This window comes from Mastigoproctus giganteus, chromosome 3, assembly GCF_048544385.1.
Source record: "Mastigoproctus giganteus isolate SK-2022 chromosome 3, ASM4854438v1, whole genome shotgun sequence".
Taxonomy (NCBI): domain Eukaryota; kingdom Metazoa; phylum Arthropoda; class Arachnida; order Uropygi; family Thelyphonidae; genus Mastigoproctus; species Mastigoproctus giganteus.
This window is the reverse complement of record NC_143577.1, coordinates 53,550,070-53,573,715: the sequence shown is the minus strand read 5'-3', so window position 1 is coordinate 53,573,715 and position 23,646 is coordinate 53,550,070. Positions and strand designations below refer to the sequence as shown.

Genomic DNA, 23,646 nt, shown 5'->3' with positions numbered 1-23,646 from the left:
CTCTCCAGTCCTTGTGTTCGATGCACTACTGTAAACGGTGTCTCCGATGGGCAGGTGTTAAAGGGACACAGCGTACTGGCCATTGGGCAAACAGTCCACCTTTATGAAGTCACCTGTCCACGGTAAACCGCAATATACTGCATCCTGTGCAGCTGGTTTGCAATGGATCCCGCTGCCTGGTGTCGGTCCCTCTTGGCCTGTAGGAGTATAAAGTGGTCATTATTGGGCATTGTTTTTCATGGATGACTACCACTGGTCCTTCGAACAGCTGTACCTGTCATTCTGAAAACCAAGCACACGTAAGATGATTCTATGGGCAATACTGAACTCTGCAGCCACACTCCTCGCACTTCAACCTTCCTTGAGCTTCCCAATTATTCGACCCCGGGTAAAGTCATCCAGATGTTGTCCACTGGCCATTTCGTTGTCTGTAGCACTGTATCAAACCAATCAATCGTCTGTAACAATCGTGCTCACCATTCGGTAATTTGCACATAACTGCTGCTTTTTTTTATGTGAGCCCTCTCATCACGGTTCAAATTTTTGCATGTGCACCAGCTTTCTACTGAACAGCCCGTTATGCAAATCGCCACAGGCTGTTTCATTTGATTTTGTGGTTGTAACCTTTAGAAATAGTGTGGTCCTCCACATGCAGCCAAAACAGCTCATTCCTGTGGAAGCATGGATGCTACAAAATTTCTAAAGGTGTCTTGTGGTATCTGGTACCAACATGTAACCAACAGATCCTTTAACTCCTGTAAGGTCCCTGGTTGAGAAGCCGCAGATCGAAGTTGCTGTTCCAACACAAACCACAGATGCTCGATGGGATTGATGACTGAGGAATTGGGAATCCAGGGAAATACCTAGAAGTCTTCATGTTCTGCGAACCAGTTTCAAACAATTGAGGGGTGTGGCCTGGTGCATTATGCTGCTGAAAGACAGCACCACCAGAGGGGAAGACTGTTGCCACGAAAGGGTTTACCTGGTCAGCAATGATGTTTAGGTAGATGTCGGTGTGCCTGGCACAGGGATTACTGCACCCAGGGTATCCCAGCAGAACATCGCCCAAAGCATGACACCACTGCCACAGGCTTGTTTTTGTCCGACAGTGCATCCAGGTGCCATCACTTCCCAAGGGAAATTACCGACATGTACCCAGCAGTCACATGGTCCTACAGGAAACGTGATTCATCAGACCAGATGACCTTCTTCCAATCACTCAAGGTCCAGTTTGATATCCTCGCTTGCCCATTGTAGATGCTGTTGCCAGTGAACCTTGGTTAGCAGCCATACTCCTATTTGGAAGCAACCTGCAGTTACACAGCTCCATTTTCAGCAGGGTTCAATGTAGTGTTTTGTGACACATTACTCCCATCACCATCATTCCAATTACCAGCGAGTTGCACCACAATCGCCCTTCTGTTGCCACATACCATCCGGGAGAGCCTTTGCCCACCTCTAGCATCGACGACCTGTGGTCATCCAACACTTCACAGGCGGTTCGTGGGTTTCCCCCTCCTTGAATCACTTTTGGTAGGTACTAACCACGGCTGACCGTGAGCATCCCACCTGCCATGCCATTTCGGATATTCTCTGACCCAATCGTCTGGACATTACAATTTGGCCTTTTTCAAACTCACTTAAGTCCGCTACCTTTCCCATCTGAACAACAAGACTAACATTGATTAATGGAGCTCGGTATCAGTGTGTTTTTTATACCGTATCCCAACCCGTGCACGCACCATAGTTCACCTGCAGTTGCTTCGATTTGCATAACGCTGGTCATAATGTTTTGGCTCATCGGTGTGTGTATATATATATGCACAGAACATATAGTGTATACACACAGATTCTTTCTCAACGTATCACAGTGAGAAAAGATCATATGTGAAATGTAATTTTATGCTTTTCTTCAAGATGATTCCAGTTGTATATTCATCTACAGCTCTGGCAGTGGTGAAGATTTATAATTTATAACTATATCTTTAAGATATCCCCTACATGAAAAATTTCAGAAGTGAAAGGTATGGATATCATCTACTAGTCTTATTTGGTGGTTGTTGTTATTTAGTTTTCAGGAGCATTAGCAACTAAGGCCATATTGTTCCAGGGTTATGCGGTGGTCATTCCCTGACCTTTCCGCATCCTCCATATTTGGTGGTCACAGGCTCGAACCCCGGTCTGATCAAGAAGCATGTGCTACGCACTGCTGCTCCTGCCCACCTGGCTAAAGGCGCCAGTCTTATTTGGGTAGGATTCCATACTTGATAGTATTCAACATTTTCATACATTTAGACCCACTTTAAAATGTTTGTTTTTCCTCTGCTCAAATGTCAGTCACTTATTCTCCATGTTAGTCACTTACTGGTTTACATGAAACATTTTTATATAAATCAATCATGGCAACTTAAAGGATTTACAGTTGTTAAAGGATGCACAGCAATTTAAAGGATTCATGCATAATTTTAAATTATTCTATATAAGTAAATAAAAGATTATATCCACTTAGCATGTACTGAGAGAACTTTACAAGAAAGAGAATATGATGTCACTGGATATGGAGTGATATTTTAGGCAGGTGGTAGAAAAAGTTACATTGTGATAGGAGTATTTGAAATGCAAAAAAGGTGTATTAGTGCAGTGAATACTGAGTTTTACCAAGAATAGGTGTTTATTTTGGAACATTATCTTGCCTTCATTAATTTTTGCAATGGCAAGAGGCATTCAGTAATAAATAACCAAACAGGCCTGCACCATGTGACACGTGCAGGCCTGTTTTGGTATTTATGACATGTGATTCACACAGGTAGTGTTAGTAACCACAAACATAACTGCAAGTCAATAGTGTAATGAAAAAAAAATTGCAAGAAGTTGGGGAAAAACCCCTGATGGTTTGAAAAATCTGTTGTTGCTATTCTCACCAAAATTTGAACAATACTGGCTGTCACACAAGAGTACGATAAAGTGCAGATAAATAAGTTTCAGTAGCATACTGCAACTAGTTTTCCATTTTATTTGTCTAGGGATAACCCAGCAGTTGTGGGTCACCTGATGGCACCCCTCAAAAATAACATTACCCATTAATGATTAAAATTTTTCTATCCCCCTAATATAGTTTCTGAAGTAATTTTTTTACAATTTTATACAGAAATTGTACGAGAACCCGTCAGGTGACCTATCACTGCCTTTGCAACTATGCAGCTTTTGTGGGGAAAAATTTCAGCACGGTATTGGACAAGCACTAAAACTATTTGTTTATAGTTTCAGGTTACTTGTTTTCTTTTCACACTCATTTAATAAATATGTGCACCTTTACACTAGTTGTTTGATAGGTTTTTTTTGTTTTCACATAATAAAAATGAGAATGCAAAACTTGTATTCTCACAAGATGTTACTCTGTTGGAAAGTAACATTATGTATTTCAAATTTCACTTGTGTGAAGCATGCTAATTTGAAATAAATTTGAAAATGGAAGTGATAACTAGTAGTATCACGAACATATATGTATATATAACTTTTTAAATCTTTTTAATATTTATATACATAAGCTGAAATATATGTTCATGTTTGAAACTTCACACATTCAAGTCTCAAACTGAAAATTGGAGGAGATTAAGAGATTCATGGTGTTTTTTTATGTATAATTTTTTTTTGTTTTTCTGCAGAATTAACTTTAAAAAAAATAAATAAAAGGTACATTTTTAAATAAATATAGCATGTTTTTAAATTAATTTTTTTTTATTAAAACCTAAAAAGTTACACACAATAAGTATTGCAATATATTAAGAAAAGATGATTTAGCAGAATTAAAAAAAATAATAATAATCCATAAATTAAAATGATAGTTGGGCACTTCTCAGGTGACCAACTTTCTCTGGGAAGTCCACACTGTTGAGTTAATGAGATGACTGCTGATGTGGTACCAGGACATTATTTTGTAATCCATGTGCATGCCCAAAGTGGATGAAAAATACTGTTGGTGGGAGCAGGACATGCAACTGCACACAATAAATCTACTGAGTTCTTTGATGAATGCTTACTCTGCAGTCAATGGCCTGCCTAACTGTTATATCACGACAAGATTTTTATCTGAAGGGGCCATTCAAGAATAAGGTTGGTTGGCTGGTTTTTATGGAGCAAAAATGACTAGAGTTATAATGCACCAAGTCACTGAAGAATAAGGGTTATGCAAAAACACACTGGATAAAATAAAGCAAAACACTGACAACTGCATTAATGAAGAACATATTCTTTATGCAGTTAGCCAAACAGTAAAAAGAGTGTCTGTATACTCTAACTATTAATGTAATTTTAATAGCTTTAAATTCTGTATAAATTTTTAACAATATTTTGTTATACCGAAAACTGTGTTGCATTTTAATTAAATAACCCTGAATTTAATTTATGACACTGGACTAAAAAATTATAAAAGCTATCCTCAATTTATTGAGATTTTATATATACAGGCAACCCCCTGTATATAACACGGTACTTCTACAACACTGTTTCACTCTGACGCGATTAGAAGATTTTGCATAACAGGGAATTTTTGAAAACCTTGCATAACAGGGAATTTTGAGCTTTGGTGCAGGGGGAACCCTGCTATTATGTTGGATGTAATTTTTCAACATTTCCACTCTTTTTGAATCCCCATTGTTGACTCGCTAGGAAAACAAAAATTGAGAAATTCCTGTATTTTATTTTATTGGGAAATCCCTGTGTTACATTCTGTGCTATTGAATTTATGCTTGTTGAACTTATGGAAAAATCTAGATTTCAAAGTTTTATTAATATTGAATAGCACATCAGGCCATCCAAAAGATTTAAGTCATCCAAACGTTGAAGTTAAGTTCCTACCACCACAGTTGTACCAGGTTAATACAACTCCTTTCATTCAACCATAAGATCAGGTCATTACATCCACCTTTAAAACTCATTACATCAGAAAATTGTTGCAATGGATTTTGGAAAAAAATTTATTACAAATCTATTGAAGTAATGAAGGCACTGAAACATTTCTCAATTGTGGACTGTATCAGAATCATAGTTTTATCGCTGAAAGAAGTAAAACCGTCAACGTTAAATGCATGTGGAAAAATGTATGGTCAGTCAGTTCATTTGGGAAATATGATCGAACTGGCAGAAAATGGAATCAGTGAGATAGTAGAACTTGCTACATCGGTAGGAGGGGAAGGTTTTGGTGATATGACTAATGAAGTCCTGTGGGTAGCACAGTTGACAGAATCGCCCTCCTCCCCATACCGGGTGGAAAAGACCTGAGTTCGAATCCTGTCGATGATGATGATGGGAGGAATTTTTATGGGTCTTTTTCACAACATGGCCGAGTTAGTTGGGCTCAGGTGAGGGTAGCATGGTTTTTTTCTCTCAGAAACTCGGAGTTTTCGTCCAGCAAAACAGAAAATCAACCTGAGGACACAATTTATAGACAACAAACAGAGCAACATGGCCTTAGTTGCCGATGCTCCTAAAAAAATTAAAAAAAGATATCACTGAAGGCATTCAAGAATTACTGGTAGAAAAAGAGGCTGGCAAATGGATTTGGTGGAAATGGAATCGGAAGTAAAACCAAATCATTTCAGAGGATGATAGCACACACAAAAATTCTAAACTTCCAAATTTTACCCTAAAAACCATACAGGAAGGCATAAAGTTAGTCGAGCAATTAGAATCTTATTTTTTGAATGCAGATTCTCGAATGAAAGGAGCCCAAAGTTCAAAAGGGAGCTTCAAAAATGTTTAGTTCCATACAATGAAATTCACAAAGATTTATCAAACAAAAGCAAACAAACCCAAATTACTGATTTTTTAAAGAGAGCAGAAGATACACAAAATCCAGAATGGTGTGTTTTTGTTAGTTTTGTTAACATTTTTTAACGAAATAGTGTATTTTTGTTAGCTTTTGGAACGTAATCCTCATTTTTGTACTTTTTCTTAGTCCCATATAACACGGTTTCGCACAACACTATATTTTATAGGAACCTAACTACAAGGTTCCTATAAAATATAGATATGTATACACAGGTTACCTCGTATAAAATATGTTATACGAGGGTTACCTGTGTATATATATATATAAAAAATATTGAATAAATTAAGAATAGATATTCAGAAGGCCAAGCCAAGTAAGATTCAAATACAAAGAAAAATAATACTTAACGACAGCAACAAAAGAAGATGGGGAGAGGAGATAAATTAAGAATAAGTATATTGTAGAGGAATATGCTGACTTAATTTTCTGAAGTACTTGTTAAGTCAATCGTATTTGTTAACTTAACCAGACTTCAAATTCATCAAATCTGTTTACTAAGCTCCTAGCATTAGTGTGCAAGAAAATATACATGCACCTGGTTTTGTTTTTTGTAATCTTAACACAACCCACATAATGACAAAATTTTGTTGAAAAAGTTTTGTCATTGCTTGTTCAGTAATGACAAAACTTCAAAACTAGATATGGAATTAAGGATATAAAAATTAAACAGATACATAATTTTGAAGAAACTTCATGATTTTTTTATATCCTGGATTTTCTTCAGGATATAAAAACATATGTATTATATCAAATTGATGATTGCAACACTGAATTTTCACTGTTATGAGTATTAGTACTGAAATGACAGAACAATGCAAGAAAGAAATGATTATTAGACATACAACTTTAATATTTTATCTACTTCTTCCAAATATTTATCTTCTCTTTAAACTGACAGCTCTCTAATTCTAAAAAAGCTATGTATTTTTTTCCAATAGTTGATTTTACTTGGTTAATCTTTACATGATACCCAAATCCCATGGATCTTTGTGACAAGCAATGATAGACAAGTGTGGCTCCTCTCACTTATTGCTCTGACAGGCTACTAATCACCATTAGCAAAGATGTGATGAATGTCTCCAAGATCCATGGATGGAACACTAGTTGCTCTGACATGCTGCTAATTACCAGTAACTGGCGTTAGAATGAATGCCATCTTTCCGCCAACTAAAGCTAGCAGATTTGTGTTCAAGTATACAGAAACAAGAAGTACCATATTCTAAAGATGTGAAGAATGTTGCAGATCCATGGAATACTGGCTGCTAATTACAGGTGGTTTGTATTAGAGTGAATGCCATCTTGGCCCTGGTCAATGCGAAAATAGCAGTAAATTATGCACCCCTTTGGTACTGGTTTAAAATCAGAAAACGGGTCTTCCCCCCTCCCCCCGCAGAGCTAGTTTACAATTGTTTCCTGATTTAAAAGCAGTGGCAAAGCTGGGGGGGGGGAATCTTCCCAATTTAAAATCAGCACCAAGACGGCATTCACTCTAATGCAAACTACCGTTCATTAGCAGACCTTCACAGCAACTGGTATCTCAAAGATCTTGGCGACATTCTTCACATCTTTAGAATATGGCATCCCATGTTTCCATATACTCTATCACAAACCTGCCAGCTTTAATTGGCAGAAAGACTGCATTTGCTCGAATGCAAACCACCAGTAATTAGCAGCATGTCTAAGCAACTAGTATCCTATGAATATTAGCAACATGCTTTGCATTTGTAGGATATGATACCATGTGTTTCAGTATACACTCTAATGCAAACCTGTCAGTGGAGGAGCTACATTCACAAGCAGTGTATCACACCATGCCTCTGCAAAAATCCATGGAAGGGATACCAATTACCCTTTGATTAATCAAATACACACACACATTAATGAACGTACGTACATACGTGTGTGTGTGTGTGTGTGTGTGTGTGTGTGTGTGTGTGTGTGTGTGTGTGTGTGTGTGTGTGTGTGTGTGTGTGTGTGTGTGTGTGTGATTAATACACACACACATTAATGAACTATCTATGCACATAGATCTTTCCTTAAATGGCAGAATGGAATTTATGTCCCTTGTTTGCATCATCCTAGAAGAAAAAATGTGCCCCTTCATTAACTTTGTTCAACCCTTTCATGGCCTTAAATTTCTCAGTCAGATTCTCATGTAGATGCCTAGTATAAAATAGGACTACCTATTATGATATGACAAAAGCAATCATCATTAAAATAAAATAATTGTAATTTTTTTTATATGATGTTTAACAAAGAGTAAGTGTACAATTATGTATATTTCACACAAGAAACAGTCATTCAATCAAGTTCAGAATATTTATGGTTTTAAATTAATATCGGGTATAAATAATTCTTCTGACTATTCTTTAGCACTTTCCTTCTTACTGAAAGGGTTTAGTTTGAATAACCACTCATAATATGACCTAAAAGAGAATTAATTAACTCTGATAAGTCCAAAAAGGTTCTTAGAGCAATAAGAAAATTCTTAATTCTGCTATTCTAGAATAGTAATTCTCAAACTGTGGATCACTGAAAATTTATGTGGGTTGGAAAACACATTAAAAATAAAACAAAATATGAGGGATTTTCAATAAATTATCCACCTAAGGTACTTTCCATAGTTATATTTCAATGATTCATGTTACTACATATCTCAACTTGAATCATACTAACTTTTATCCCACTATGTTTTTAGGTTGTGCTGCTATAACAGAAAGAAGGAAAACACGTGTATCAAATTATGGATTTGCTGAAACTGGAGCATTGTTCAGTCATCATGTTTCTCACCAAAGAAGGAAATGGGTCAAAGGCCATTCATAAAAGGATGGTGGCTGTGTATGGCAACAGTGCACCTTCAGAGTACCAGGTGAAATTCTGATCAAAACAATTCAAGTGAGGTAGAGTCCATTGAAGACAATCTATGTCCAGAAAGGCCTGTGACGAGACCACTCCAGAAACGTGCCAAGCAGTGGAAACCCTTGTGCTAAATGAGATGTTTAAAGGTGTCCCAAATCTCCAGGTAATATGACATATCTGAGGGAACAGCTATAACCATCCCCCATGAATATTTGGGGGTGATTAAGGTCAGTGCAAGGTAGCTCCCCAGATTTCTGAGCCCTGTGTAGAAGCAAATCAGAGTACAGTGTTATGAGGAGAATTTAGAGCTTTATGGAAGGGATCCTGAAACTTTCATCTCCAGAATTGTTATGGGTGACGAAACATGGGTTCATCATTGAGATCCTGAGACCAAGCAAGAATCAATGCAATGGAAGCAAAAGGGTTCTCCCCGACCCAAAAAATTTTGGACACAACCTTCAGCTAGCAAGATTATGGCCACCACTTTTTGTGATGCTGAGGGGAATTTGTACATTCACTACTTGGAACACAAGCAGACAGTCAGTGGGGAGTCATATGCATCCCTACTATAAAATCCAAGGGATGTCATAAAGGAAAAATGCTGTGGAAAACTTTCCAGAGGTGTGCTGCGTCTTCAAGACAATGTATCACTGCACAGGTCACAAGCTGCTTTGAGAGACTGTGACTTACAGAACTTACCCACCCACCTTACAGTCTGGATCTGGCCCCCAGTAACTATGTTTTGACACCTCAAGAAAAATGTACGTGGCCACCACTTTGCTGATGATAATAAACTGAAGTCTGCTGTTTCTGCCTTCTTTGATGGAAAGCACATAGAATTTTATTTGTCTGGTATTTCCTCATTGCCAACAAAATGGAACAAGTGTATTGAAGTTCAGGGGAGTTACACTGAAAAATAAAAAAAAAGATTTTTGTCTTTCATCTCATTTCCTTCATAGGTAGGTAGATAATTTATTGGACACCCTCGTATAATATAATAATGGTTATGTACTCCTTTTTGTAAATTATATTTATATTTTGGATATGAAAAATTAAAAAGCCAAAACAATGAATTCTTCTATGTCTGTAAATACAACTTCTAAATGATGGGTCCCAGACTTTTTTTATTTTTTTACAGGTTTAGGTAGGTTGTTACAAAAATGGTTGAGAAATGCTATTCTACACTACTATGCTAATTACTGACAATAATATATCTTAATTACTTAGTAATAATATCTAAGCAGTGGCAGCTGTCTATAAAGCACCACTGAGCCAAGGAATTACCACAATAACAATGAATAAATAAAAGTTAATACCTCTTGTATTTTTGTATTTATTACTGCTTGATATTTATTTTTTATTATTGATTTGTGTTTGATGTGCATTTATAACAACCAATGCATTAATTGATCAAATGTTACATAATGCAGCTGCATGTGTGTTTAGCTGTGTTTATGAATGTGTGTTTAACTTACACATTCATAAATAAACAGCAAAATGTGATTCTAAATCTGGCCCTCATGGAGTAGATATAGCAAATAACCAATGTACGCATATAGCAATACTTTTTGAACTCTTCTCTACATTCATTCAAAAGACAAATGAATGTGCCACAGCAAAACCAACCCCAGCTTAAAGTCATGTGCATTGGTTAGTGCTTATTTTCAGTAAACAGGATAAGTTCTTAAAATAATAATAAATAATAAAAAAAAAAACCCTTTATTGCTGTCATATGATGATAAACTTGAAATTAAATCAGGTCTGCCTCTGTGAGGAAGGGAGGGTTCGTTTGGTAAAATTATTAATACCATTAGGGCTGTTCAGCAAAATGGTGGGAGCACAGGATTTATAGTTTTGTCCCTGGTGGAAAAAGCAATGTTTTCTAAAACATACACTTTTTTTTTACTTTGGCACTACCTGTTAAAATCACCAATGGCCACTACTTTTCTAAGGTTAATAAAAGTGAAATATTTTACCTAAAGCAATGTTTTCAATTAGACAATTATTATTTGAGTTTATAGCCAAGGATTTCAAATGGGAAAACTTATGACACTACTTTGCCTAGAAACATGCAGGTAAAACTACACCATTAACTTTATGTGAGAACGAAACACAAAGAAACAAAAAAACAAATTTCCAAGAATACTTGAGAAACATACTCTGAAGAATAAACGTGACTGCAAAGCAAACAAAATAAAATTGAATAAATAGAAACATGCAGGTAAAACTACACCATTAACTTCATGTGAGAATGAAACACAAACTTCCAAGAATATTTTAGAAACATCCTCTGAAGAATAAACATGATTGCAAAGCAAACAAAACAAAATTGAATAAATACTGTCTGTTTAATATTATTATTATTGAGTCATATGGTGCAAGAAAGCCTAAGGCTTATGCTGCACAAGCCAAAAAAAAATGAGTCACCCTGAGAGAGAGAGAGAGAGAGAGAGAGAGAGAGAGAGAGAGAGAGAGAGAGAGAGAGAGAGAGAGAGAGAGAGAGAGAGAGAGAGAGAGAGAGAGAGAGAGAGAGAGAGAGAAATAAAAAGAAATCACCAAGAGAGAGAAGAATGATGATATCCAGCTTAGTACCCTGGGTGTGCCAAGCATATACTCACCAGATGTGAGCCCCTGGGGTTATGTTTATAAAGTGAATCAAGATTTTTTTAAAAATAATGCTCAAGTAAAATAAACCATAAATGAGTTTACGGCATAAGTTTATAGTTAATGTAGTTGACACTGAAAGATTTTTGTAACTTTAACAGATAAATATACTTACTCTTCTTCTTCACTACTCTGTGCCAATAGAACTTTCTCTAACAAAAACAAAAATAAAATCAAATAAAATAAATAAAAATAACCAAATACACTTGCTGTACAGTAAAAATAATCACATAATCGTGAATTTAATGCATTATTCATTTAAGCGAAACATTAAAAAATACTGATCTGTAAAATAAAAAAAATTGGGAATTTAAACATTATTTGCAACGTTTTTGCAAATTAAAAAAAACACTGAAAGCATTAACATTATAATCCCAAAAAAGGTTCCTTATCACAAATTATGTCATCTTGAAATGAACATCTTGCTGTGCACTTGCAAAAGTTGCATTTCAAGTTACATGGTGCTGTTGTTGTTGTTATTTGGTTTTTAGGATCATTAGCAACTAAAGGCATATTGCTCCAGGGATATGCGGTGGTCATTCCATGACCTTTCTGCATCCTCCATATTTGGTGGTCACGGGCTTGAACCCCAGTCTAATCAAGAAGTATGTGCTACACACTGCTGCACCTGCCCACCTGGCTACGGAGGCGCCGTTACATGGTGCAAGTTACATTCACAAGAGCTTACCAACCTTGTTATACATTTGACTTCGTGCAACATAAAGCAAAGCAATGATAATAATTAAGAATCTGTCTTTTCTAATATGCAACAATAAAATAACTCATTTACAAAATCTCATTCTGTACAAGTTATATAGCTCTCATAGAATAAGGAACTGTCTTTAGCCATCAACCCATTTGACTTCATTTTATTTACTGCACCTTTTTGCATCTCAAAAGTTTTAGATATTTCCTATCATGGGTTGTTCAGATTTTCACTATGCTCATTGATGAGATCCCGAAGATCAAAATTTGCAGCTGGGGCAGTGACTCAACCTTTTTTTCCATATCCCGAGGTACCCCTACCTATGGAAACATTTGCAAGTCAGAAAAAGTTGAGCAGTGAGTGCAATTCAATGGGATCATATCAGTATGTCACAAGACAATTCACTGTACAATAATTCAGTGCATGACAATTCTCTGTATGCAACAATTTGGTGCATAACAGTTCGGTATATAAGAAAATTTGGCATATAACATTTTGATGTATGTGGCAATTTGGTGAACAACAATTCGGTGAATGTGACAATTTGGTTAATTCTTTGGGAGAATTTGATGCATGGCAAAGCAACACAGAAAATGCAAACTTTAACATACTATGCTGTAAATGGCAAATGTTTCATCTTTCCAACTCATGCTGCTTGAAGAGCACAACTGCAACAGCCCCAAAAAAGAAAGAAAAAAACAGAGAAAACTTCAATAAATTTGCTTTCCTATAGTTTTCTCTGTTAACAAGTAGTTTGGTGACTTTCTAGGTCACCAAAAATATTCCCAACATGCTAAAACAGCACAAGTTCCATCGGCCTCAAAAAATAAACAACAGCCTGATAAACTTTTTTTTCTGTCACTCAACAAATTTCTTGCAACTTCCCAACCCTCACAAATCCACACTGCTAGAATAGAGCAGGCTTTGGAGTTCTCTATAAAAGAAAAGGGAACCTACCTTCATTAACTTTCCTTTCCTGTGGTGTGTGCAAATGAGTTTCTTCCCACTTCACAACCAGTCCATGTTACTAAAACAGCGTATGGCTTTAACAACTTTCACAGTTATAATCTTCATTCTATTCTTTTCACCTGGCTTCTGCACCCATAATTTTCTTCTAGCTTCCCGACAACCCTCAACTAATTCATGCTCCTGGAAAAGCATAGGATTCAACTGAGTATGTTAAAAATAATAAATAAATAATCTTATCTGGATTAAAGGTGTTAACATAGGAATTGAGTCATGCTGAAAAAGGCAAATACGTTCCAACCCGACTAGGAGAACGGTCGGTGTGAATCCTTTTATACAAAATAAATGGATAAAATATATATATATATATATATATATAAAATTTTTTAATTTCTGCATTCTTCCTTTCTAAGTGACCAAAATTTCTCTTGCCTCCTAAACCTTGTACTTCACTGATTTTGTTAATTTTTGATCCCTGTGTGATACACTGAATTGTTGTACCCACCAACTGCCTTTCGCCAAATTGTCACATACAGTGAAATGTCATTCACCAAACTGTTGCATACAGCAAAATGTAATACATCAAATTGACCTGGACCCAAATTCAATTACTTGATAAATTATTGTCAAGAAAATTTATTTGTGCAGAGCTACTATATATATATGTCAGCTTACATTATAAGATAGCAAACTGCAGCATTTTCCCCCTATTTTTTTTTTATCTAATTTTTTTTTTTTTTTTTTTTTCAAATATGAAAGCATCAAATCAAAATAAAGTTCACGTCTAAAGTTTACTTCCAGTGTGACACTTAGTTTATTTTTTTGTTTAATTCCTGGCTGAATTTTTGACAAAAACAGACAGTCCTACCTCAACAGACAGCATATGATTTCTTTCTTTGCTTTTAATGTCTGTCAGACACGAGAAAGCTTGTTCACAGAAGTTGAAAAACTAGAGTAAGATGCTCACTGCTTTTGTTGAGATCACAGATACACTTTTCTTACTGAAACCCAAAAGAGCATCAGGTGAAACTTCACTGAATTTTATCTTTGAAGTTCAGTCAACTGTTTTTGTTCTTGCACAATGAGTAAATGTCATGAATTTGTTGAGAACTCAACAAAAGAGTTCCTAACACAGTCATACATTTCTGATGACAAAGAAGGAAAGTACTGGCAACAAGCTTTTCTATCAATGAAATGACCATTAGCTAACAGGATGACTTCTTTATAATCTGTCTGATTCTAAACCTGAAGTAGCTTCAATATTTCCCTGAGCAGTGCAGACGGGCTGCAAGAGTAGCTCATGGAGTATTGTCAATGATATACAGGAATTTTTCCAGCAGGGATAAGGAGGTGATTATTCCATTGTATAAGGCGATGGTCAGGCCACACCTAGAGTACTGTATACAGGTCTGGAGGCCTCATTTCAAGAAGGATGTAGAGCTGCTGGAACGAGTACAGAGAAGGGCAACAAGATTAGTGAATGGAACAAAGGGGTGCTCTTACGAAGAAAGGCTTAAGTTTTGCAAATTACAGTGTCTGGAGACTAGGCACCAGCGAGGTGATCTGATAGAGGTGTATAAAGCCTTGAATGGTTTAAGCATGCTCAATGCTGATGGGATTCTTCCTCTAGCTCAGAATAATCACCTGAGAGGGCATAAATTCAAATTGAGGAAAGACAGATGTAGGATAGATGTGCGGAAATTTGCCTTTAGCCAGCGAGTGGTTGGTTGGTGGAACAGACTTCCATCCCTTGTGGTGGAGGTTGATAGCCTAAATAAGTTTAAGGCTCAGCTGGACAGGTATTTTGAACGAACAGAGGGGTGAAGTGGAAGTGGTTTTTTTTTTTTTTTTTGGCTGATGCTGCATAAGCTTGCTTTCTTGCATCAAATGCCTCTACTAATGCTAATGCTATTTCCAAATGAAAGGTGTTTTTTCCCAAACCTTGAGTTTTTTCTTAAATGCAAGCAGTTTCTCTGTGGAAGTTGTTTTCTTTGAGCTTTGTATGCTGGTGTTCAAGGTGTTTAAGCACTAATAAATATCTGCTAATTAAGCTAATTTCAGCAGCCATTTTCGTATCTTTAAGGAAGTCAGAAAAATGGCTTTAATGTTATCTTGAAAAAGAGCAGTACTTCTCCTCACAGCTCAAATACCGTTGTTAAAATTTTCCTTCTTGAAAGCTATCCAAACACAGTGTGTAGGACAGTCACAATAGTCTTTTTTGCATACTTTCGCAAAGCTTTGCAAACATATGTGACTTAAGAGGGTGATACTTTATAAAGCTGACCAGGTTCAGAGCTAAATCAAGAACTTTTGTAAATCCTCCACAACAGAGGATTAAAAACAAAAACTTCCCAGTGGAGGAAGCAGTGGGTTTTACAGCATCGGGGATTTTTCTTTGATGAGTGTAACAAAGCCTTTTATTGAGTCAAACATTGCAGGAGACCATCAGTGCAAATTCCAACACACTGGCTCAATGACAAACCACACAATTCCAAATAAGAAACAAGATGTCGAAAATATCTTGACCTCTGGGCATTTCTGGCAGTTCTTTACAACAACAAAAATTTTCCATTATTTCACCTTCATTTTCAAATTATACAAATGGCAACAGCTGAGCTTTACTTGTTATGTCTGATGACTCATCAACTTGGAGAGCAAAGTCAGTATTTTTTTTAGTATTTCAGACAAGACATCTTCAATGTCATCCACATGCCTACTAATAATACCATTAGAAAGAGGAGCTGTCAATTTCACTTTCAGTCTCTTTGCCTATCATTATTTTCACTATTATTTTACAAGTAGGCATTATTAAGTTTTCAGCAATAGTGCAACTCTTGATTCTTTTTTTTTTTTTTGTGCAACTAGCTCAACTATAAAACTAAATAGTTCGATTCTTGAGCCACTTCACTGATAGCTACTTTCTTTTCAAAACCTTTACATTGTTTGCCTTGTGAATTTAAAAGTCGTTGAAAGTAATTAACTATTTTATTTTACAAGTGGCCATGATTAGTAGCGAAGTGTTGGTTTAAATTGGCCGGGGCCATAGCTGTATTTGTTAATTTATTTCCCACAAATAATGAACAATAAAACAGGTTAATTTTTATCTCCAGTCCACATAAAACCCATGGCCAAGTAACTGTCATTATAATAAAGGTAAATTTTCTTAATATCAGTCACTTCTCTTCCTGCTTTACTCATACTGTCTCTGATAATTCTGATTAATTTTTACTGTCCTCTCCTTCAGTGATATGTCTTCTTTTCATATAGTTCAATATTTTTAAATCTTCAACAGTCATATGAAACTACTGTTACATGGGAAGGATTTTATATACACAAAAACAACCATGGCTTTGGTAAAAGAAAAAAATACCAATAAAAACTAATTACAAAACTACACAAGGATACATATCTACAAAACAGAAAAACAATGATAATGCACACTAAACACCACTTATGAAATTACTACCAAAAAATAAATCACTTTGATCTACTATTGCTGAGATCCAAAGAACCACACTATCTACTCAAGACTGACTCAGATGCCCAATCATCACTCTTTAAAAAGTTTAAATGAAGAAAAAGAACCTTCTTGAACAATCTCGGAGCAGAGAGAGAAAAAAAATACTAGAAGCATCAAGAATTCTGAGTAGCAATTGCCAAGCAAAAATAATTCTCAAAAATAACTTGACCTGCACATACAGACAGTGCTTCCAAGAGTGTTTGCGGCACTGCTCTTTTTTTCTTGACAGAACAGGTCTCAGCTTTATATTGCCACCAGTGAGGCAGCTGTGTAACAATACAAAATGAACATATACACAATACGGCTAAATATAATGGAACCTTAAAAGCAAACTATCAAAACAAAGAGGTTGTTGATAGTGCATGGATATTATTTCAGAATTGACAATAACCAGACAAAAATTTCTGCAATATTTTGAAAGATATTTAGAATTTTTTGCAATATTTCAAAATTTTTATTTAATTATTCCATGATTTACAGTAAAAAAAAAAAGGTTGAGAAACACTGGCCTGAGCAGACCTCACAACCCTAAGCTAAGTTGAAGTTGAGAGTTTGATGGTTTGTAGTGGCCTCTTCTATTTCAACTGGGTATTTCGTGCCTCATGTCTGTCTCTTTCCTTTTTACCCACTTTTTGCTTTCATCTACTGTCTATCAGAGGCTTATTTTATTTATTTATTTTTTTTTTTCCTTCCAAGATTTGAAGTTCATTTTTATTCCACAATTGAACCCTAGGTCTGGATATTGGCAAGGACTTTAAATAAAACAGCAATATACTTCTCTACTGGAGTACTGCATTTTACTTACAGTGCAATACCAAGGCAATAGTAAAGTGCCTCCACAACATGGAATTGATGTACTAAGCAGCAAACTTAGTTTGATCAATGCTATGTACAGAACGAGGCTACACACATCTTATACAATAACGTTATGTGGCTCTAGTAGCATAATGCTATAGCCATAAACACAATTGACTAAATATCTCATAATAATATTACCTTTAAATTAAGACATCTTTCTAAATATTTCCCCTCAGTACACTTAAAGTTATAATAATGAAACAATGATTTGACCATTTAACATATCTTTATATAGTTTATACAAACTTTCTGTCAATATGTTTCAATTAAACTATTCACAAATGTAAATAAAGATGTTAACACTTTTCCTTCAGAAAATTCCACGCTCATAGCTTAAAAAAGGGATGGTTAAGTGGGAGGTGGCAGAGAGTGGTAATAAATGGATACTGCTCTACATGAACTAATATTATTAGTGGAATCTCCCAAGGTTCGGTGCTGGGCCCATTGCTGTTTTGTGTATTTATCAATGATATCGATGAAGGTATAACAGACTTAATGTCCAAGCTTGCAGATGATACAAAGGTTGGTAGGGTTGTTAATGACAGTAAAGACAGTATCTACTGCAAAAGGATCTAGAAAAATTAAGCAGATGGGCTGAGAAGTGGCGACTGAAGTTTAACATTGACAAATGCAAAGTACTACATATGGGTAGCAGTAACTCAAGAGAAATGGAGAATGAAAAAGACCTGGGGATAATAGTCAGATATGAAGTTCTCTGAAAGTGCAGTGCAGAGAGAGGCTTAAATTCTGCAAGTTTCAACATCTGGAGACTAGGCGCCTGCAAGGTGATCTGACTGAGGTGTACAAGGCCTTGAATGGTATGAGCAGGCTCAATGCTGATGGGATACTTCCACTTGCTGAGATTAAGTACCTGAGGGGGCATAGATTCAAACTGAAGAAAGACAATAGATATGTGGAAGTTTGCCTTTAGCCAGCGGGTAGTCTATTGCTGGAACAGACTTCCATCTGTTGTTGTGGAAGTTGATAGCTTAAATAAATTTAAAGCTGAACTAGACAAACATTTGAAGTGACCAGATGGGTGAAACGGGAAGGGTTTTTTTTTTTTTTTTTTTTTTTTTTGGCTGATGCTGTATAAGCTTGCTTTCTTGCATCATATGCCTCAACTAATGCTAATTTCAAAGTTTGGTCACTAACTCATGGCAAAATTTTACTAATGAAATACAAATGCATTCTTGCTGCCTAAGTAGCAGTTGTGTCAGACATATTCAAACCAATCAATTTAATTTAAAGTTTAACATCTTTTTTGTGGGATTATACTTCACCCACCCATTCACTTATTTCTTATCTTCTCATATCATAACTCATGAATTAAATATCTACTGACAGTCATTAACATTTTTCTCTCATCAATATTCTTAACTCGCTCTTCTTGAATCTTCCCCACCCCCCCCCTAAGCATTTGTAATCAGCCAAACTTATCAACTAAATGTCAGTTTTAACTGACTGGTCTGCAATTATTTCCCTTTTTTTTTTTTTTTTTTTTTTATCAGCCATTACATTCAGTACCTCTTATCCTCTGTCAAAATCTCATGCTTACTGTAAACATATCCAGTACAACACAGTTGTAGATCACAGCTGACTGTGTTACTTAATATTTAAACTTTATTTACTACTCTGACTTTTGGGTCACACAAAATTCAAGGCAATTCATTTACACACTAGTGAATCTGAATAAAATCTGAATTGTTTTAAAAAATATTACTATACACATATTCAGCTTAGTGCATTACTTACATTTAGTCAATTATTATAGTGAAATATAAAAATATATAACACACTGAAAGTAAAATAAAATTATTCAAAGATATCAAAAAAAAAAAGGCACAGCACCTTTCTTTATGATGAAATGCTGGAGATTTAACATCAAATAGAGACTAACCAAGCCCCAAGAGTGCCCATATAAGCACTCTTGGAGCTTACGAACTGGGCAGAATTTTGTGGGCCTAGATTACACCTTGGCCTCCTGCCACAAAGGGCAATTCATTCAGGGTTTGTTACCCCTGGCCTCCTGCCACAAAGGGCAGGAGGCCAGGGTTAACAAACCCTTCATGGCCAGATTAGTATTGAACTGTTCATTTTCTCATTGCACAATAAAGAATATATAAGCAAATTACAGTCAAGTAAATTTTGGGACCCAGGTTGCTGATGTCATCTGCCAAATGGACCCTGAGAACAACACATAACTCTTCAGTGCATGTAATTAACAGGTGTTTATTAAATTTAGAGGTCTAAACATGAACAATAACAATACAAAAATTTAGACTTTTTCTATTGTTACTATTTATATTTATACCACTAAATTTAATACACTAGATCTGTTCTATTTAGTAGACACACACGACTGGTAGTTATGCCCTTCAATTCTCATATTACAAATCCAATATATACCAAATTAGTATTACGTGCACTGCAACAAAAACCTAGAAATCAGACCCACAATCTCCACTTCAGATCAGCTAAATCAGCACTGGATGAAAAGCCTTAGGAAAAAATCAATCGATCCATCCAATATGCAACAGTAACTAACCTACATTTCCACATTTCCACTCAGAAGGTCGTCATCATCATCAGCCATTTTCGATCCACTGCAGGATGAAGGCCTCTCCAGCAACTTTCCAGTTCCTTCTGTTTTGGGCAATGGCTATCCATTTACTACCCACAAACTCATGAATTTCATCTATCCATCTCCACCGTTGTCTTCCAGGTTTTCTTCTAGCTCCTCTTGGGTACCATTCTGTGTTATTTTCTTAGTCCATCTGTCATCATGTCTTTGAGCTATGTGTCCTGCCCACACCATTTTAGTTCTTTAGTTTTGATAAGAATGTCCTTTACTTGAGTTTGTTGCCTAATCCATGTGTTTCTCTTCTTATCTAACAGTCTGATTCCCAATATAATTCGTTCCATTCTTCGCTGTGTAGTTCTCAGCTTCTCTTCCATTCTTTTGGTGAATGCCCAAGTTTCACTTCCATAAGTCATGGTGGGGAGTATACATTGGTTCATTATTTTACGTTTCAGACAAACTGGGATATTGCTCTTCATTATGCGACTATATTTCCTGAATGCTATCCATCCAAAATTTATTCTTCTCTTGACTTCCAGCCATTTATCATTATTACAGCTAATAACTTGTCCCAGATAAGTATATGACTCCACCTTTTCAATTACTGCTCCTTCAATCATTATGTCCCTTTCTGTGGCATACTTGTTCATCATTACTTTTGTTTTAGGCATATTCATCTTTAGTCCAAAATCCTTACTAACTGATTAAGATTTTCCTCTAATTCTTTGGGATCGTGGCTTATGACCACAATGTCATCTGCAAATCGTAAATGATTTAGATACTCTCCATTCACATTGACTCCTTTCTGCAACCAGTCTAATCTTCTGAAAGCTTCCTCAAGGGTAGCAGTAAACAGCTTCGGAGATATTGTGTCTCCTTGTCGAACTCCTTTCTTGATTTCAAATTTGCTACTGTCTTTGTCTAGTCTAATAAAGGAGGCAGCGTTCTCATATATTTTCTTCAAAATCGTAATATATGGGGTATCTATGCCTTGTCTTTCCAGTGCCCAAAACATTGCCTTATGCTGTATGGAGTCAAATGCCTTTTCATAATCCACAAATGCCAGGCATAATGGTGTTTTATATTCATTTGCTTTCTCCATTAGCTGTGATATTACATGAAGGTGATCCATAGTCTGTAAACTTGTAGATAACAAGCTAATTGGTCTATAATTTCTGATTTATCTCCTTTCTTATGCAGCAAAACTATGATTACATTATTCCACTGCTTAGGCATCACACCTTTTCTAATGCAGTTTGTGAAGAGCCTTGCCAGTTTTTGCGTTATGTCTCTTCCTCCCAATTTTAACAACTCTACAGTAACTTCATCTTACCCCGGGGCTTTCTGATTCTTCATTTTCTTCAATGCATGTTCTACCTCATCAGGAAGAATATCGGGTATGCCATATGTGTTGCTAATTTGCAATCCATCTTCCCCACTGCTGGCATCATTCCCTCGCGCCTTGTATAATTCTATATAGTAATCTTCTGATATTTGAATTATGCCTTCTCTGCTGTTTATAAGTACACCATCACTATTCTTCAGTTTCAGTATCATTTGTCTTTCTGTATTACTGCTGACTTAAATCCTTTGTTTTCCCTGAATGCTTGTTCTACTTTTCTTGTGTTAAATCTTCTTATGTCCTCTCTGAGTCTCTTTCTAATGGCTTTGCATAACTCAGTATACTCAATTTTCTGCTTGTCAGTGTTTATCTTGTTCTTCATTTGTCACCTTCGATTCATCATGACAAGTGTTTCTTGACTAATTTTTTCTTCTTTGGATTTCTTTTTCCCTATAGGTTTCTTGGGCTTTATCACTTTCAGAAAGTTGTAATATTCCTCGTCGATATCTTGGTTCCGAGCAGCCTGCAGAAGCTCAAACTTGTTCTTAAGTTCCAGTACACACTGCTTTTTCTCCTCTTCTGTTATCTCAAAGACCTTTGTATTATTTACTCGAGTCAGTTTTTTCCTTTCCTTTCCTACATCTATATCAAGTGTACATCTTACCATTCTGTGATCACTTTAAACATTTACCTTATTCAGGACGGTAACATCATTCACAATATATCTTCTGTTAGTGAGGATGAAGTTGATTTCATTAGTTGTTAATCCATTTGGACTCTTCCATGTCTACTTTCTGTTCACCCTTTTCTTGAAAAAAGTGTTCATTACTGACAATCCTTGAGATTCTGCAAATTCCACAAGTCTTTCACCTCTTTCATTTCTTTCACCAATTCCAAAATTTCCTATAGTTCCCCTTTCTGCGCTGTTTTGTCTCTTTACAACCTTAGCATTGAAGTCCCCCATAATAATTTTTAAATCAACTAGACGACTGTTATTTGTATCAACATGTCAGGGAAAGTACTAGAGAAAAGAATATCTAGACCTCATCATCACACAGGAATCAGATGACACAACAGGGCTGACAGTAGAGGAACCAGTAGCAGGAAGTGATCACGGAGTTCTACGGAGGATGATGAATAGAGAGGTAGCAGAAGTAAAAGGCAATGGAATGGGTTTTAATTTCAGAAAAGGAAATTACGATGCCTTAAGGTACTACATGGCCTCTATTAATTGGGTAGATATCGTGCAGAAAATGAATACATTTGAACTGTGGTACGCTTTTAAAACATTAATCACAGATGCCTTTATTGCGTATATACCATTAAAAAAATACTCCACGAGGAGGGTTCCAAGATGGATGAATAGTGAAGTTGCCACATTACTTGAGCAGAAAAAGGTGGCATGGAAAGGTTACAGAGCAATAAAAAGTACTGAAGCCTATAACAGCTACAAGGTGATGTGTAATAGAGCCACAGAAAAGGTTCGACAGGCAAAAGCAGTTTATGAGAAATCACTAGCAAACAGAGCAAAGAGGGGGGATAAAGAATTCTTCACATATACAAATGCCAAGAAGAGCAGGTTTTGGTTTGGTTTGGTTTGGTTTTTTAATGGCGCATTGGCAGCTAAGGCCATAATGCGCCAAGACAAATTTAAAATCTTATTAAACATTTTGGTAGCAAAGGCTACCACGTCAAACAATTAATTATTATGTTTAAAAAGGTATAAAAGTAAAAGCATAAAACTTAGATCTTTGTATAAACATTAATAAAGTGTAAAAAGTTAAAAACGTCAGACATATTGTCTCTGTCACATATTATCTGACTGAGTGTAAATGGCTCAGTCAAATTATTAAAATCAGTAAAACACAAGCGTCGTGCTTCAATAAAAACAGGACATTCTACAAAAATGTGATTGACGGTTAAAATTACGTTACATATCTCGCACATAGGTGGGTCATCCGCCCTCAGCAAGTAGGAATGCGTTAGATGACTATGACCTATGCGGAGCCGAGCAAGAACAACTTCCTCTCTTCGGTCCCTGCATAGACTGGACTGCCATTGCGCAATTACAGGCTTAATACGATGTAATTTATTTGTGGCCTGTCCGTGCCAAGAATCTTGCCATTGGGAGAGTAATTTAGAACGTATTATTTGCCTGTAGTCTGTATAGGGGACTGACAGACAATGATTATCCAGGGAAATGGCTAATTTAGCAGCGGCATCAGCCGATTCATTTCCCCGGATCCCAATGTGGCTTGGGATCCAGCAAAAGCGAATATCATATTCCAATTCTATGAGAGAAAAAAGAATCTGCCGGATC

At 36.1% G+C, this 23,646-nt stretch overlaps 1 protein-coding gene across 1 annotated transcript in view; it reads right to left on the bottom strand.

The window, feature by feature from the left end:
* Nucleotides 1–7,234: 7,234 nt before the first annotated feature.
* The window catches only part of mRpL28 (mitochondrial ribosomal protein L28), a 75,656-nt gene continuing 59,244 nt past the window's right edge, over nucleotides 7,235–23,646 (bottom strand). The window contains exons 7-8 of the mRNA XM_090370531.1: nucleotides 11,469–11,505; nucleotides 7,235–8,256 (exon numbers count right to left, since the gene is read on the bottom strand). Coding sequence (XP_090226657.1) covers nucleotides 8,193–8,256; nucleotides 11,469–11,505 — 101 coding nt within the window. The 3' untranslated portion in view covers nucleotides 7,235–8,192. The remainder of the gene's footprint in view (nucleotides 8,257–11,468; nucleotides 11,506–23,646) is intronic.